At 40.1% G+C, this 17,177-nt stretch overlaps 1 protein-coding gene, 1 non-coding gene and 2 pseudogenes across 10 annotated transcripts in view; 2 read left to right on the forward strand and 2 right to left on the reverse strand.

The window, feature by feature from the left end:
* The window catches only part of OSBPL9 (oxysterol binding protein like 9), a 171,314-nt gene that overhangs the window by 66,906 nt on the left and 87,231 nt on the right, over window positions 1–17,177 (reverse strand). For all 9 annotated transcript variants that reach the window (XM_033226396.1, XM_033226394.1, XM_033226393.1 and 6 more), the window contains one exon: window positions 11,211–11,287. In XM_033226396.1, the coding sequence (XP_033082287.1) occupies window positions 11,211–11,287 (77 nt within the window). The remainder of the gene's footprint in view (window positions 1–11,210; window positions 11,288–17,177) is intronic.
* Window positions 13–134, forward strand: LOC117094078. Its single transcript, XR_004441405.1, has one exon. It is a non-coding gene; the product is annotated as a small nucleolar RNA SNORA26 (small nucleolar RNA).
* On the reverse strand, window positions 13,993–15,589 carry LOC117091335 (annotated as a pseudogene).
* Window positions 15,892–16,968, forward strand: LOC117092597 (annotated as a pseudogene).

Here is a 17,177-nt window from a genome sequence, read left to right on the forward strand (position 1 = left end):
CTACCCTTTCCTGTGCCCTTTCAAGGTTGACGCGGGGCTTTAAGGGGCTAACACAGAAGGGTTAAGGAAGTCTCCACAAACCCCAGAGAAGAGATTGTAAAGCTCCTCTTTAGATCCTTTCTGGAGTCACACCTGAGAAAACAAAAACAAACAAAAAAAAACTCCGACACCTGGGCAAATAATTTTCAAACTACTGAAAATCAAAGATGAAGAAAAAAATCCTGAGAGAAGCTAGAGGGGGAAAACAACTCAACTTGCCTATAGAGAAGCAAAAATAAAAATTACATCTGACATTTCCTCAGAAATTATGTAAGCAAGAAGAGTGGGCTGTGCATGGTAGCTCATGCCTGTAATCCCAGCAATTTGGGAGGCTGAGGTAGGCAAATCACAAGGTCAGGAGTTCGAGACCAGCCTGGCCAACATGGTGGAACCCTGTCTCTACTACAAATACAAAAAATTAGCTGGGCATGGTGGCGGGCACCTGTAATCTCAGCTATTTGGGAGGCTGAGGCAGGAGAATCGCTTGAACCCAGGAGGTGGAGGTTGCAGTGAGCTGCAGTGAGATTGCTCACCGGGTGACAGAGTGAGACTCTATCTCAAAAAGAAAAGAAAAAAAGAAAGAAAAGTGGAATGAAATATTTATTTAAAGTACTGAGAGGCCAGGCACGGTAGCTCAGGCCTGTAATCCCAGGATTTGGGGAGGTTGAGGTGGGTGAACCACTTGAGGTCAGGAGTTTGAGACCAGCCTGGGCAACATGGCAAAACCCTGTCTCTACTAAAAATACAAAAATTAGCAGGTGTGGTGGCGCACTCCTGTAATACCAGCTACTCGGTAGGCCGAGGAACAATCGCTTGAACCTGAGAGGCGGAGGTTTCAGTGAGCCCAGATGGCTGGCGCCACTGTACTCCAGCCTGAGTGACACAGCAAGGCTGTCTCCAAATAAAATAAAGGACTAACAGAGAAAAAAATACCAACCTAGAATTCTGTACAAAACTAAAGACATGTTTACCATATGATCCAACAATGGCACTCCTTGCTACTTGCCCAAGGGAGCTCACAACATACATCCACATAAAAACTTATATACAATGTTTATAGCAATTTCACTCATAGTTGCCAAAATTTAGAGGCCACCAAGATATTCTTCAGTAGGTGAATGGATAGGTAGTACATCCAGATAATGAAATATTATTCAGCACTAAAATATCTGGAGCCTGTGATCCCAGCGACTCAAGAGGCTAAGGCAGGAGGATCACTTGAGCCCAGGAGTTCGAGGCTGCAATGAGCTATGATTGTGCCACTGCACTCCAGCCTGGGCAATAGAGTGAGATACCTTGTCTCTTAAAAAAGATAGAAAGAAGAAAGAGGAAAGAGGAAAGAAGAGGAAGGAAGGAAGGGAGGGAAGAAAGGAGGGAGGGAAAGAAATGAGCCATCAAGTCATGAAAAGAGATGAGGAAGAAACTTAAATGCCTATTACTAAGGGAAAGAAGCCCATTTGAAAAGGCTGCATACTGTGTGATTCCAATGATATGACATTCTGGAAAAGGCAAAACTATGGAGACATTAAAAAGTTCAGTGGTTGTCAGGGATGAGGGCAGAGGGAAGGAGAAACAGGTGGAGCACAGTGGATTTCTAGGGTAAGAAAATTACTATGTATGGCACTCTAATGGTGGATAAATGTCATTGTAAAATCGTCCAAACCCATACACAACACCAAGAGTGGACTCTAATGTAAACTATGGACCTTGAGTGATAATGATGTGTCGATGTAGGTTCATTAACTGTAACAAACAACTCTGGTGGGGGATGTTGATAGTAGGGGAGGGTATAGGGAAAATCTCTGTACATTCTGCTCAATTTTGCTGTGAACCTAAAACTGCTCTAAAAAAATAAAACTGTTGTTGTTGCTGTTGTTGTTAGTTAATCAAATCATATTTACCCTAGGCATTTGCCTAGCAAGTCAGACCAAATGAATGAAGCAGATAACCTTAAAAGACAACTCTTAGAAACAGGATATACAGTTTTACTATCTTGCCTGACTGGTTCCCAGAAGTCTCAAAACTAAAGTCAGCCAATTTCCATGTAGAAACATTAGCCAGATGTCACAAATACACCACCTAGCATACATTACGGTAGAAGCAGTTCCTACTTTATGATCAAGGCCACCATTGTTCCAAAAGTTTGTAAACTGTTTGCAATTTTTAATACATTATCCAACAGAAAGAAACATTTGGTTCAAGGTTAGGAATGAATACCCTCTATACAACCCCACAATGCCTTGTTCACCACTGTATGCTTAGCATCCCTTCAAACAAGGAATGGCATGTATTAGGTACTTAATAAATGTCTGTTGAATAAAATGTCAGGTACTATGCTATGAAATGGCAAAATAAACTACTAAAAAAGTGTTGAAAATGGCGAGTCTGGAAATGGCGAGCAGGAAAGTACAATGACAGAAGGCCATATTTTTGCTATATGAGCCTTTCAGTACCACTTAATTTTCAAAATTATTTTAGGTAGCAACTATTGCTCTGATTTTTACAAGTAACATTCTGCGTTGGTCACTTTATTCTGAAAAAACATGTAGATTTTATTGAAAATGCTTGAGTTGCCAAATTTGATTAGAAATACATAACTCCTTGCCACAAGATGAGTGAAACTGCTTTCTGTTGTCTAACTAAATCCTTCCTTCCTTCCCTCCCTTCCTTCCTTCTTCTTTCTTTCTTTCTCTTCCTTCCCTTCCCCCCTCCCCCCCTCCCTCCCTCCCTCCCCCCCCCCCTTTTCTTTTCACTTCTGGCCTCAAGCAATCCTACCTTGGCCTCCCAAAGTGCTGGGATTACTGGCGTGACTCACCATGCCAGGCAATCTTAAATCTTTATACTAGACTAGTTCCATAAAGTCAAGGGCTACATGTAGTTGTATTCAATTATATCCTCTACAACTAGTATAATGCATGAAACACAGTAAGTGCTTAAAAAATATTTACCAAGGCCGGGCGCGGAGGCTCAAGCCTGTAATCCCAGCACTTTGGGAGGCCGAGACGGGCGGATCACGAGGTCAGGAGATCGAGACCATCCTGGCTAACATGGTGAAACCCCGTCTCTACTAAAAAATACAAAAAACTAGCCGGGCGACATGGCGGGCGCCTGTAGTCCCAGCTGCTTGGGAGGCTGAGGCAGGAGAATGGCGTAAACCCAGGAGGCGGAGCTTGCAGTGAGCTGAGACCCGGCCACTGCACTCCAGCCTGGGCGGCAGAGCGAGACTCCGTCTCAAAAAAAAAAAAAAAAAAATTTACCAAATAAATAGCTTTCCTGTATGCTCTAAATGTTCCAAATTGAGCATGTACTATTTTACTGGCTACTTCTCCATTTTACTTTACCTGTGGAAGAGGTGACACATCTGCTGTGGAAGAGGTGACACATCTATATTGCAACCATTTCCTTTGGGAAATAGAGGACTTCAAGGGAGAAAAAATATACCCATTTTCCTACATGATATGAAAATATTATCTAACGAGGCCAGGGAAAAACAATACAGTTGTGATAAACAGATCCTTATATATTGTGAAATTAAAATGGATGCTCAAAAAGCTAATCTTCAGTGAAGTAGTTTAACGGTCAAGAAAAATGCTCAAAAGATTTTTATTAGTCTACTCAGACACAAAAGCCATTATAGCCACTGAGGGTAGAATCAAGGCATCTCAATACTAAAGATTAATTTTTCAGCAACTCTCCTAAATTGTACCTTAAATACAACTAAGTTATGTTAGTCTATAACAAAAGTTGGGCAGACATGTAATTATCATACCTGATAGTTCTTTTGGAAAAAAAAAAAAAAGGTTTCACAATGTCTCCATTGATAATGACTTGTAATTCTATTAGGCTGGTGCAAAAATAATTGCACCACCCTAAAACCACATCTCCTTTTCATATAATAATGTTTTACCCACAGACTCAATAGTATTTCTAATGAGGCTTATTCTAGCCCACCCTGTTCCCTTCAGCCCTCCCTGTTGCCTTGTATACTCTTATACCCTTGTATACAAGGTATCATGGCCTTTCTCTCTAGGGGCTTTAGATAAAAGCTAGTGATGGCAAAAAAAAAAAAAAAAATTAACATAAAATTACAGGCAGTACCAATGAAATTCCAATTTGAGCCAGGTGTGGTAGCTCATGCCTGTAATCCCAACACTTTGGGAGGCTGAGGCAGGTGGATCACTTGAGGCCAGGAGTTCAAGACCAGCCTGGCCAATTGGGTAAAACCCTGTCTCTACTGAAAATACAAAAAACTAGCCGGGTGTGGTGGTGCATGCCTGTAGTCCCAGCTACTTAGAAGGCTGAGGCGAGAGGACTGCTTGAGCCTGGGAGGTTGAGGCTGCAGTGAGCTGAGATTGCACCACTGTACTCTAGCCTGGGCAACAGAATGAGACTCTGTCTCAAAATAAACAAACAAACAAACAAATAAATAAAATTCCACTTTGATAACCACCAAAAATAAAATCTACATGAAGTAGCTACAAAAACAATACATATGAGGACAATTAATGCCCAGTTTTTTAGTGCAAAGAATAATATAGAAACCATTTAAATTTCTGAAATATCAACTCATGTATAGCATAAAGTTAAGAAACATAAAGGTCAGCCAGGGGCGGTGGCTCACGCCTGTAATCCCAGCACTTTGGGAGGCTGAGGTGGGCAGATCGTGAGGTCAGGAGATCAAGACCATCTTGACAACGTGGTGAAACCCTGTCTCTACTAAAATACAAAAAATTAGCCAGGCATGGTGGTGCACACCTATAATCCCAGCTACTAGGGAGGCTGAGGCGGGAGAATTGCTTGAACCCGGGAGGCGGAGGTTGCAGTGAGCCAAGATCGCACCATTGCACTCCAGCATGGGCGACACAGCGAGACTCCATCTCAAAAAAAAAAAAAAAAAAGAAGAAAGAAAAGAAAAGAAACATAAAGGTCTATACAACTCAATTAAACATCTGCATGAGCATCTTCAAACCTGAATCTAAAGTCTCTACAACAATCTCCTGTGTTTTCATTTCTAATAGCCTATAAAAATTAGTATAGCCACACAGTTACTCAGCTTAGTAACAACCTTGAAACCAAGTTACTTCATTGCCCATATTTGTACTTATAATCAAATTGGCACAACATACTACTTGTCACAGAAGTGACACTGACCAAGTAAATGGCATATCTATGTGAAGTTAAAGCCAACTGACCCCATGGCATATGCTATGCCAAGGAAGGCTTCCCAGTAGTTAGAACAGAGAGCACATCACCATGTTCCACATGGTAGTGTATGTATGCCATAGTTTAAACGAATCTACATCCTAACAGTGAGTACCATTTGCACATTGTAAGTAGTGACCCACTTTTAGCAAGGCAATAACATTTATCACATTAAATTAATGCTAATTTAGATTGTATTGCTTTGTATTATGTTTAACTTGAAATTTTCTTTTGGATATATAGTTCTATTAGATTTTAAACCTAAGAAATTTATACCTGGCTTTATGTTTGCCCACATTAAATAATATTATGATATAATACTTTATTTATATATTGGCATTCGCAGCCTGCAAGAGTTTTTCTAAAATGGGCCCCAATTTACCCAAGTTTATAAAACTGATTTTTATACCTGTATGACATCCAGATAAGCTGCTATAACTCATTTTATTTTGTACAATATAGGATACTATAAAACTACAGGATGTAACATCCTGAGTCTTCTTGTGGTGATCAATCCCTTACTTGATAATCTCTCAGCATTTAGTTTGTACTAAAGCTTACTAGGGTTAAAAAAAAAAATCTGAAAAGTTCCCCTCTATTAATCAGTATCATCAGATATCTACTGAATGCCTCTTACTGGTTAAGAAAGAGGGGATTAAGAAGCACAGCACACCCTCTGGTCTCCCCTTCAAGGAACTTTCTCTTTGGCTGAATGTAAAGACATGAAAAGATACCATAAGCTGACACACAACAAATTTAGAATGACTACTGGAACTCAGCTTCCATAGGAGTTGAAAGGACGAAGAAGATCTTAGTTTCCTTCTGTCATCTTCAGTCTATCCTAATTACAATTTGCTTTGGGGAGGAAAGAGAAGACAAGCTCAGTCTTAGCCATGCTGAAATGGAATTCCAGGGAGACATCTAACTGTCAAAATCCAAAAGGAAAAAAAGTAGGACTAAAGCTACATATCAAAAGAGATACAAAGATTGGGGGAGGGGGGAAAAGTCATCTTACAGAAGGTTTAGCTGAATCCATGAAAATGGTGGGGGCTGCTGAAGGGTGATGGAATTAGGTCACAATCTCCAAGAAAACATCATGTGGTCAAGTGAATGTACATAGTGTTAACCTTGGGAAAGAGCAAGAATATTTTTTCTTTGAAATATTCAAAGCAGAGAAATAAAGTATAGGTGAAGTCACTACGAACTGTTGAAGAAGAAAGCCTTGATTTATGAAGAAGGGAACAGGCTTCTGAATACAATGAAAAAAGTCCACTGTGAGGATTCAATTGGAAACCAACAAGAAGTCAATAAGATGACTATTAAATCGTAACAGATATCCAGTTAAAAAGTCAGATAAAAGTTGTGATAGATACAACCATCTTGCTTTTGTGACCTCTAACAGTTCTAGAAGCAGAAAAACCAGATAACAGGGGCCCTGGGGAATGAAGACCAGAATGGTATACAGACGAACTATCCAGTCAAGAAATTCTAAAAGTGATAGCAGAAACAATATATATATTTTTAAATTTTTGTGGGTACATAGCAGGTATATATTTTTTGGAGTATAAAATATTTTGATATAGGCATGAAATAAGTAATAATCACATCAGGGTAGATAGATATCCATCACCTCAAGCATTTATCTTTTGTCTTATAATCTAATTATACTCTTCTAGTTATTTTTAAATGTATAATTATTGTTAACTATAGTCACCCTGTTGTGTTATCAGGTAGATCTTATTCGTTCTATTTTTTTTGTACCCATTAACCATCCCCACTCCCCCCACACTTATATGCCCAACTACCCTTCCAGTCTCTGGTAACCATAATTCTATTCTGTAGTTCCATGAAGTTCGATTGTTTTAATTTTTAGCTCCCACAAATAAGTGAGAACATGTGAAGTCTGTACCTGTCTTACTTCACTTAACATAATGACCTCCAGTTCTATTCAAGATAGGATTGCAAATGACAGGATTTCATTCTTTTTCACAGCTGAATAGTACTCCATTGTGTTTATGGAGTACCACGTTTTATATATCCATTCATCTGTTGATGGACACCTAGGTTGCTTCCAAATCTTGGCTATCGTGAATAGTGCTGCAATAAACCTGGGTGTGCAGGTATCTCTTCCGTATATTGACTGCCTTTCTTTTGGATCTATACCTAGCAGTGGGATTGCTGGATTATGTGGTAGCTCTAGTTTTAGTTTTTTGAGGAACCTTCAAAACTGTTCTCCACAGTGGCTGTACTAATTTACATTCCTACCAATAGAGTATGAGGGTTCCCTTTACTCCACATCCTCACCAGCATTTTGTTATTGCCTGTCTTTTGGGGGGAAAAAAAAGCCATTTTAACTGGGATGAAATGATATTTCATTGTAGTTTTGGTCTACATTTCTCTGATGATCAATGATGTTAGGCACCTTTTCATATACCTCCTTGCCATTTGTATGTCTTCTAACAAAAGCAATGATAAAGCAGCAGACCAGAAGGTCTCCATTGGGAAATGGGATGAGCAAAACAAGAAAGTATTAAATGGCCAGGAAAAATGGAGAAGTAGGGGTCAGACCAAAATGAGAGAAGAAAAGTTCAGATGTAAAGTGACAGAAGAAGATGAAGATAAGAAAACTGTTGTCAAAGAAAACACTTTTTAACTTAGTATTTTACAGGTGGTTTAGCTCTTAGTAATGACAAGACCAATGCAGTGGAGTTTAATGGCTAAAGAAGAGATCAAGTTCAATGAAAAAGGAGAACATGGCTAGGCATGGTGGCTCATGCCTATAATCTCAGCACTCTCAGAGGCCAAGGTGGGCAGATGGCTTGAGCCCAGGAGTTCGAGACCAGCCTGGCCAACATGGCAAAACCCCATCTCTACAAAAAAATACAAAAATTAGCCAGGCGTGGTGGTGCATGCCTGTAGTCCCAGCTACTCAGGAGGCTGAGGTGGGAGGATCACTTGTGCAGGGGAGGCAGAGGTTGCAGTGAGCTGTGATTGTGCCACTGCAACGAGTAAGACTCTGTCTCAAAAAACAAACAAACAAACAAAAAAAGGACATATAAATATCATGAGGTCAAGAATTAGACTATGTAGTAGGAGCTTCCTTATCTTTAAACTGAAGTGGGCCGGGGGAATACACATAAGACTTTCGTGAAAAATTTTTTTTTTAAAAAGCAAAAGAAGAGAACCTAACATGGCAGTAGGTATTAGGATATGTTTTAAAGGTAGGTTGCTGAAATCACTGCATCTCCTCTCCTATACCCCTTTGGAAGATAGCTCTGTGAATGCCCATCCCACAGTTCCTAACAGACAGTCTGTTATACATCTCAAAATATTCAATAAACAAGCAATGTCTACATCAACCGTTTGTTCATTCATTCCTTCAATTATTTCTTCATTTAACTAACATTTACTGAGTGCTACTGAATACCAGGCACTGGCAGAGGGAATGGTAGGTACAGTAGTTGTGTTAGTTAATGGCAACTAACATTTACCAAGTTCTTACTATATAGTCAGGCATTATTTCCACCAGTTCTCATCTAATGTTAGTCTATCAAGTTCTAGCAAGTTTACATTAGTTTATTTAATCACTAAAACAACTCTATGAAGTAGGTACTCTAATTATCCCCATTTTATAGATGAGGCCACTGAAACTCAGAGACCGTAAGTTGAATGTTAATGGTTAAATATAAGTGGTGGGCTCTGGGATACAAACACAGACATTCTGGCTCTAGAGCGAAGTTCTTTACCACACTTCGCTACCTCTGAGAAGATAATCTTTTGCCAGTCAAATGAACATTAATTCTATATTTCTAAATGTCCTATCTTCTCTATGCATGAAGTTTAGGGAAAAAAACCTCTTGTATTACATGTACTTTTAAATATTAAAGTTATTAAAAGTCTAAGACTTCTCAAAATTATCTTTTTCTTCCCATTATTCCAAAAAACATACAAGCTCTCTTCTTAGCAAAAGTTGAAAAATTCCAATATTGGATCTAGTTAGGAACCTGAACTTATGATGTCAACATCAGCTGACAACAGATAAACAAGAAAAATATGATAAGGAGTTAGTGAACTGTGCAAATACTATAGTATTCAAAGGAAAGAGATCATTTTGAACTTGGGGGACTGGGGAAGGAAAGGCCAGTCGGCAGAGAGTTCATCGAAGAGGTCAGTTCTAAACTAGGCTTTGAAGAAAAGGGTAGAAGACATTTCACAGAGAAAAGACATCACACACAAGAATGTGGAGGCCAGAAATGAAAAAACTCATTTGAAGGAAAGCAAGTAAGCAATAGCACTCTAGAAGGTTTACGTAGGGGTATAATGGCAGAAATGCCTCCAAGGGCAGATGGCTCTTGTTGAATATTGAATGTCAGTCTAACCAACCATGGGGGGGGAATCTCATCTGCCACATTCAGTCTAATATGATCATTAAAACACTTATCCTCCCCTCTTAGGCCAGGTGTGGTGGCTGAGGCAGGAGAATTGCTTGAACCTAGGAGGTGGAGGTTGCAGTGAGCCGAGACAAACCACATCTAACTAGATTTACTTTCTGGGGGACAAAGTGAGACTCTGTCTCAAGAAAACAAAAAACAAACAAATAAAAAACACTTATCCTCCTCTTACAGGATCACAAATTTGCTAAAATGATGCTATAGTCATGTATGAAACTGCCTAAATTTAAAAGAAATCTACAGTAATTACAAATTGCTTTTAAAAAGCATAACTCGTAGAGTGGCTAAAGATTTCCTACTTTAATTTCATATTCATTTCTTAAAGTCCCTTAATAACCACATCCTTGAATAATGTTTTCGAAGCTTCTACTTGAACACTTTCAAGTGATGGGGGGTTTACTATTTTGTAGGGCCTAAGATACCCTATGCCACCTTATCTAAACAAGTCAATTCCTGATGTAGAACAAAGTAGACAGAAAGGGTTATAAAACATGTTTTCTACAATTAAATTTTCTAAACTAAAATAAAACAAAATCCCCTATGTGCCACAAATATAAGCTCTTTCATTGGAGAATAAACATAGAAAAGTATCTTCAGTGTAGTACGGCAGACATTAGTTGCATGTCACCCAAAATCTGTTTTTCCCTATTCTGACTTTGGTGTGCGTGGGGTGGGATAGGATGAACACACCTTCCACCCTATCAGCAATGTGTTTCTAGTGAGGCCAGTAACATCGCAGCTCCAGGGTAGAATCTATGACTGTGAAATTGTGATTGGTCAGGATTCGACACACGGCCAAAGCTAAGGTGATCAGCAATAACTGTGTTGCTCCTATTAAGGTCTAGAAAGAATAGCCTCCTAGGGACTCAGTTCCAAAAATGCGAGGCTAACATTGCTACGACCACCTTACCACCACCAAGGGAGAACCTATCCGAAAATGAAGCCAATGCAAAAGAAGTGGAACCTAGAAATAGAGATGGGAGATCTGAGTCCTCATGACATGAATTACCTAATTCAAACCACATCTAACCAGATTTACTTTCTTCTTCATGAATCAGTTTGGGTTGAGTTTTCTTTCACTACCATATGAAAGAGTACTAACTGACACATATGGTAATAGCCAAATCCTTTAACAAGAAAATGAGGTGAACTTCTCAGCACTTACCTATTATCATGCATAATTATGTAATTTGGTTGTATCGATAACTGACTACAGATATTAAATTTTTAAAATGAATCTGGCATATTTTAACATAGAATTTCACTTTCAGCATTGTCTTGCACTGTCTTGTTTCTAGACAAAATCAGTATTTTACCCTGCAGAAAGCAGGAGAAAATAAATGAGTATAACTTTACTATATATTATAACACTGTAAAGGAAAAATAAACAACGCAGAAATTATAAGTTCCTATTATATCACATCACAGTTATTAAAAAACAAACAAACAAACAGAAAACAGACAAAAAAAGAAAACAACAACTAATGAACTATCTGGAAGCCATGTAAAGACCCTTACTTGAAGCTGAAGAGTATGTCGAAGAATCGTTTCTTCTAAGGCATGGATCCACTTCTCTCGCTCATCAGCATCACGAGCTGGAATAAAAGATTATACGTTAAAATTAAAAGTTTAATTTCTATAATATATCTCCATATTTGAAAGTATAATTTTAAAACTATGATGGCTAACAGAAAAGGTTTTTAGTTGTACCATTTCCTTAATAGGTTCAGCTATCTTTTACAGATATGCAATCTACTTGCAACAATTTATAAGAAAGGGAATAATTGTGTTCAATAATAGCAGGCTATATAGTTCAGACCAACATTCCCACTGAGAACAACTAGAAAAGCTAGACTGATTTTTAAAAAACAACTGGCTGAAGGCATCACAAACCAACAAGGTAATAAAGAATTACCAAGCCAAGATCTGGGAGAAGACAAAGAATCTAGAAGATAAACCTTGTATTTAGGGATACTTCTCATGGAGGCGTTACAAATTACAGCAGAGAAATTGCACACTGGACAATGCACTTAAAAGCTTGTCAATGTGTGGGGGAAGTCAGCATATGAGAACTCTACTTTCTGTTCAATTTTGCTGTGAACCTAAAACTTCTTTAATTTAAGAACAAAAAAACCAGCTGGGTGCAGTGACTCATGCCTGTAATCCTGGCATTTTGGGAGGCTGAGGCAGGCGGATCACCTGAGGTCAGGAGTTCAAGACCAGCCTGGCCAACATGGTGAAACCCCATCTCTACTAAAAATACAAAAATTAGCCAGGCATGGTGGTGGGTCCCTGTAATCCTAGTTACTCAGGAGGCTGAGGCAGGAGAATCACTTGAACTGGGGAGATGGAGGTTGCAGTGAGCCGAGATCGTGCCACTGCACTCCAGCCTGGGCAACAGACGGCGACTCTGTCTCAAAATAAATAAATAAATAAAATTAAAACTAAAAAACAAAAAACAAAAAACAAAAAAAACTCACAAGCCTTTTTAGGCCAAAAGTTGGAAGCCAGGGCCCACCAACTATGGGAGCTCTGGTAAACAGTCCATGTTCTAGTTGGGACCCCAAACAGCTTCTCTGGGGGAGTAGAGATAAACTAGAATTAAAACAATTGCTTGGTCATATAAGTGACCCAGAAAAATCTTGACGCCTGATTGTTAGTGACTCCAGGCATCTACTAGCAAAAGCAAATGAAAATCTTTTCTGTAGGAAGATAACATCATCTTAGCTGCTAAATTAAATTTACATAAATAATTTTTAAAATACAATGTCTAGCACATAAGCAAAGATGACCAAGTACACATAAATGGAGACACTTTTGGAGACAAAAATCACACATAAATGAGAACCAAAAGACAATAGAAATAGATCAACAGGAGCTCCAGATTATTGTATAAATGATGTAATTTTTTCCTTTTTCATTTTTAGGGTTTTTTTTCACTTAGATTTATAAAATAATCAAATCAAATATAAATTCCAAAAGTGACAAATAATCAAAATTAAGAATTCAATGGATGAGTTTAACAGCAGATTAAATGCAACTAAAGAGACAATTACAGAACTGGGAGCAGTTAGAAGAAACCCATCAGAACAAAAGACAAAGAGACAGAAAATACAGAAGAAAGGGTAAGCAACACAGAGTATGAGAAAATATAACACACATGTGATTGGAACCCCAGAAGAAGACAAAAGAGAGCATGGCACAGAAGCACTATCTGGCTGAGAATTTTCCAAAACTGATTAAAGACATTCAGAAGTCCTAGGAATCCCAAGCAAGATAAATCAAAGAAATCCACAAGTTGGGCACATCTCAGTAAAAATTACTGCAAACCAAAGATAGGAAATATCTTTAAAACAGGGAGAAAAAAGGCCAGGTTACTTTTAAAGAAACAACAATTAGGCCGGGAGTGGTGGCTCATGCCTGTAATCCCAGCACTTTGGGAGGCCGAGGCGGTGGATCGCGAGGTCAGGAGATTGAGACTGTCCTGGCTAACACAGTGAAACCCTGTCTCTAATAAAAATACACAAAAAATTAGCCAGGCGCGGTGGCAGGTGACTGTAGTGGCAGGTGCCTGTAGTCCCAGCTACTCGGGAGGCTGAGGTAGGAGAATGGCATGAACCCGGGAGGCAGAGCTTGCAGTGAGCCAAGATCGCGCCACTGCACCCCAGCCTGGGCGATAGAGCAAGACTCCATCTCCAAAAAAAAAAAATTAAATTAATCTAGGCTCTCAAAAGAAACAATGAGAACCAGGAGACAATACAGTATGATATTTAACGGCTAAAAGAGAATAACTGTCAATTTATAATTCACTGAAATAAATCCTTTAAGAATTAAGATGAAATAAACTCATTTTCAGATTGACAAAACCAGAATCTGCTATCAGTAGATGCTCATTAAATAAAATTCTAAAAAGTATTCTTTTCTAGGCGTAAACAATGCCTGATGGAAGGTGGTCGAAGCTGCACAGAATGAAGAGCAACAGAAATTATAAGTATGTAGATAAAACTAAATATTCTCTATATACAATCATAATATTTAATAATATCTTGTGGGGCTTTTTCTGGCTCTCAGTGTCCAAATGTTTTTATTGTTTTGCAGCAGCACGCCTAACACAGAACATAATTACAAATACTGTGCAAAAGAAGAGCAAGTGCTTAAGTACAAATGGGAAATACAATTCCTTTTATTTAAATAAATACTTAAAACCAACTCAGGTCCTACAAGCATCTGGACTCTAGGTCTGAGCTGGAGGTGCCTTGCCTGTGTGCTCACAATGAAGTCATGATTCTCCCACCCCCAATAATCAATACATGGAATCAGGTGCCAATGGGGAATGTGATCACAATGAGCCCCTTTTCTAGAGCCTACCTCAGCCCTCTACAGATATGATCTATGGCCAGGACAAAGACGACTGGAATTTCTTGAAGTTTCATAATGTGTAATAGTTAAGTATCCTACATGATTTTCTGGGTTGCCATTTCTATGGAGGAGACATATGCACTTAGGTGACTTTCTTCAGCTCATAATAGAGGACCAGATTTGGCCCCATGCCTCTGAGGATGTTGGACCATGCACCCTTGAAGAAGGCTTTGCCCCTTCATCTTAGGAGAGCTTCTGTCAACAATCAAGGGTACTTGTGTACGTAATACACAAGTATTACGTGGACTGCATCACCATCCGCCTGCACTGTGGACTGGAGTGGGTAGGAGGCCACGTGGGCCACTGTCATGGCCTGGGCAATCATCCAGCTCACCATGTGGTGGGTGTACTTGGGGTCAGGGAGCATGCTCTTGGCTGTATCATACATGCTGAGGTAGGTTGCCCAGTACATATGGATGCCCTGCACCAAGACGCTGAAGCCCTGGGACAGGCCTCAGATACCCTCAGGCTTGATCTTCTCCAGGCAGTCTGCCAGGCCTTCTGAGCTCCCACTCTGTGCCCAATTTCCCAACACTGGTTGCCAGGAGGGTTCTGGCGAATTCCAGGGGGTAGAAGCAGCACAGGGAGGTGGCCCCAGCCGCCCCACGGGAAGCCAGGTTGCCTGCAAAATATCTCCAGAACTGTGTGTGCTTGTGCACGCCTCCCAGAAAGACCTGCTTGTACTTATCCCTAAAGGCAAAGTTGAGGGCTTGCATGGGGAAGCAGTGAATGGTGCTGGCCAGGCACCCCTCCAGAAGGACAAATGCCCTGCTCCTTGGGGATGTGGACCTTGCAGCCCACCACACCATGCTTTTGTACTGGGTCGCCACAATCTGCTTACTGGCATGTTGCAACCTCAGCAGTGCCTTGACCGACTCAACTCGGGTCGCTGTCCTCTTGGAAACAGTGAGGGTAATGCCTCCAGCCAGTAAGTCCTTGACAAAGGAGTGTGGCCTGTTCCATCCTGCTAGCCAGTGGGCAGCGGAGGGAGGGAGGGAGCCGCTTGCTCAGCTCTGCTGCTGCTAGAACCAAAAGGCTCTCATGGGATTTTAAATAAATATACGCAAAATTAAACTGCATATAGATTGTATATACAAAACAACTGCATATAGATTGAAAAAGGGAAAATGGAATAAAAAGTTTTAAGTTTCTTACATTGTTTGGGAAGAAGATAAAATTATCAATGATTTTGATAACTGAAGGATTCATGTTATAATATCTAAAATAATCACTAAAAGAAAAGCTTTATAAGTGTTTAACTTCTAGAATTAAAAAATTCAATAATATAGATAATCCAAAAATTGACAAGAAAGGAGAAAAAGAAATAGAATATACAAGACTGGAAGAAAGCATAGAGTAAGATGGCAAATGTTTAAGCCTAAAAAATCAATAATTAAATGTGAGTGAAGTAAATGTGCTAATTAAAATACAAAGGCTTTAAGATTTGTAAAAGTATATGATGCTTACAAGTGACCCATATTATATCACTCTCATTAATAAAGCAAGCAGATGAAACATTAATAAGGACATAGAAGATTTAAACAGTCTGATGAATAAACTTGATTCAATGAGCATATACAGAACACTGAATATAGCAAATGTAAAACAGATACTCTTTTTAAGCAGAACACAGAATATTTCTAAAAACTGACCAAATATTGGACCCTAAAACAAGTCTCAACAAATATCAAAGGACTGAAATCATATATTCTCTAATCATAGTGGAAATTTAAGCTAGAAACCAGTTTAAAAAAAAGGTTAATTAGAAAATCTAGGGTTTTTGATGCTCTCTGCTCCTCTCGTTTGACAGGCAGCCGCCTCTTCTCATGCAGCACCAGCCGTGTCCCTGAGACACCATGGTGAAAGTGAAGGCTGGAATAAACGGATTTGGCTGTATTGGGCACCTGGTCACCAGGGCTTCTTTTAACTCTGGCAAAGCAGGTATTGTTGTCATCAATGACCCCTTCTTTGATGTCAACTACATGGTCTACATGTTCCAGTATGACTCCACCTATGGCAAGTTCCATGGCAGCATCAAGGATGAGAATAGGAAGCTTGTCATTAAGGAAATCCCAACACCATCTTCCAGGAGTGAGATCCCACCAAAATCAAATGGGGGTGACACTGATGCTATGTTGTTGGGTCCATGAGCATCTTCACTGCCATGGAGAAGGCTGGAGCTCACTTAGAGGGGAGAGCCAAAAGGGTATTTATCTGTGTCCTTTCTGCTGACACCCCCATGTTTGTGATGGACATGAACCATAAGAAGTAAGAAAACAGCCTCGAGATCCTCAGTAATGCCTCCTGCACCACCAGTTGATCACCCCCCTATCCAAGGTCATCCATGACAACTCTGGCATTGTGGAGGGACTCATGACCACAGTCCATGCCATCACTGCCACCCAGAAGACGTGGGTAGATGGTACCTCTGGGAAACTGTGGCATGACGACCATGAGGCTCTCAAGATCATCCCTGCATCTACTGGTGCTGCCAAGGCTGTGGGCAAGGTCATCCCCAAGCTGAATGGGAAGATCACTGGCATGGTCTTCCATGTCCCCACCACCTACGTGTCAGATCTGATCTGCCATCCAGAAAACCCTGCCAAATACGATGACATTAAGAAGGTAGTGTAGTAGGCACTGGAGGGCCCCCTCAAGGCCATCCTGAGCTATACTGAACACCTGGTTGTCTCCTCCAACTTTAAGAGAGACCCACTCTTCCACCTTCCATGATGGGTCCAGCACTGCACTCAATGACTACTTTGTCAGGCTCAATTCCTGGTATGACAATGAAAATGAATCTGGCTACATCAACAGGGTGGTGGACCTCATGGTCCACAAGGCCTCCAAGGAGTAAGTGCCCAGGACCACCACCCCAGCAAGAGCACTAAAGGACAAGAGAGGACCTCGGCTGCTGGGGAATACCTGCTGCACTCAAATCTAACAGAATAAACAGACATGCAAAAATCTCTTCTTGACACAGTTTCCATGCCAGACTCCCTGAAGAGGGTGGCGCCTGGAAGGCCCCACCTTGTCACGTACCATCAATAAAGTCCCCTGTATGCA

The sequence above is a fragment of the Trachypithecus francoisi genome, unplaced genomic scaffold (assembly GCF_009764315.1).
Source record: "Trachypithecus francoisi isolate TF-2019V2 unplaced genomic scaffold, Tfra_2.0 Lachesis_group12, whole genome shotgun sequence".
NCBI lineage: Eukaryota > Metazoa > Chordata > Mammalia > Primates > Cercopithecidae > Trachypithecus > Trachypithecus francoisi.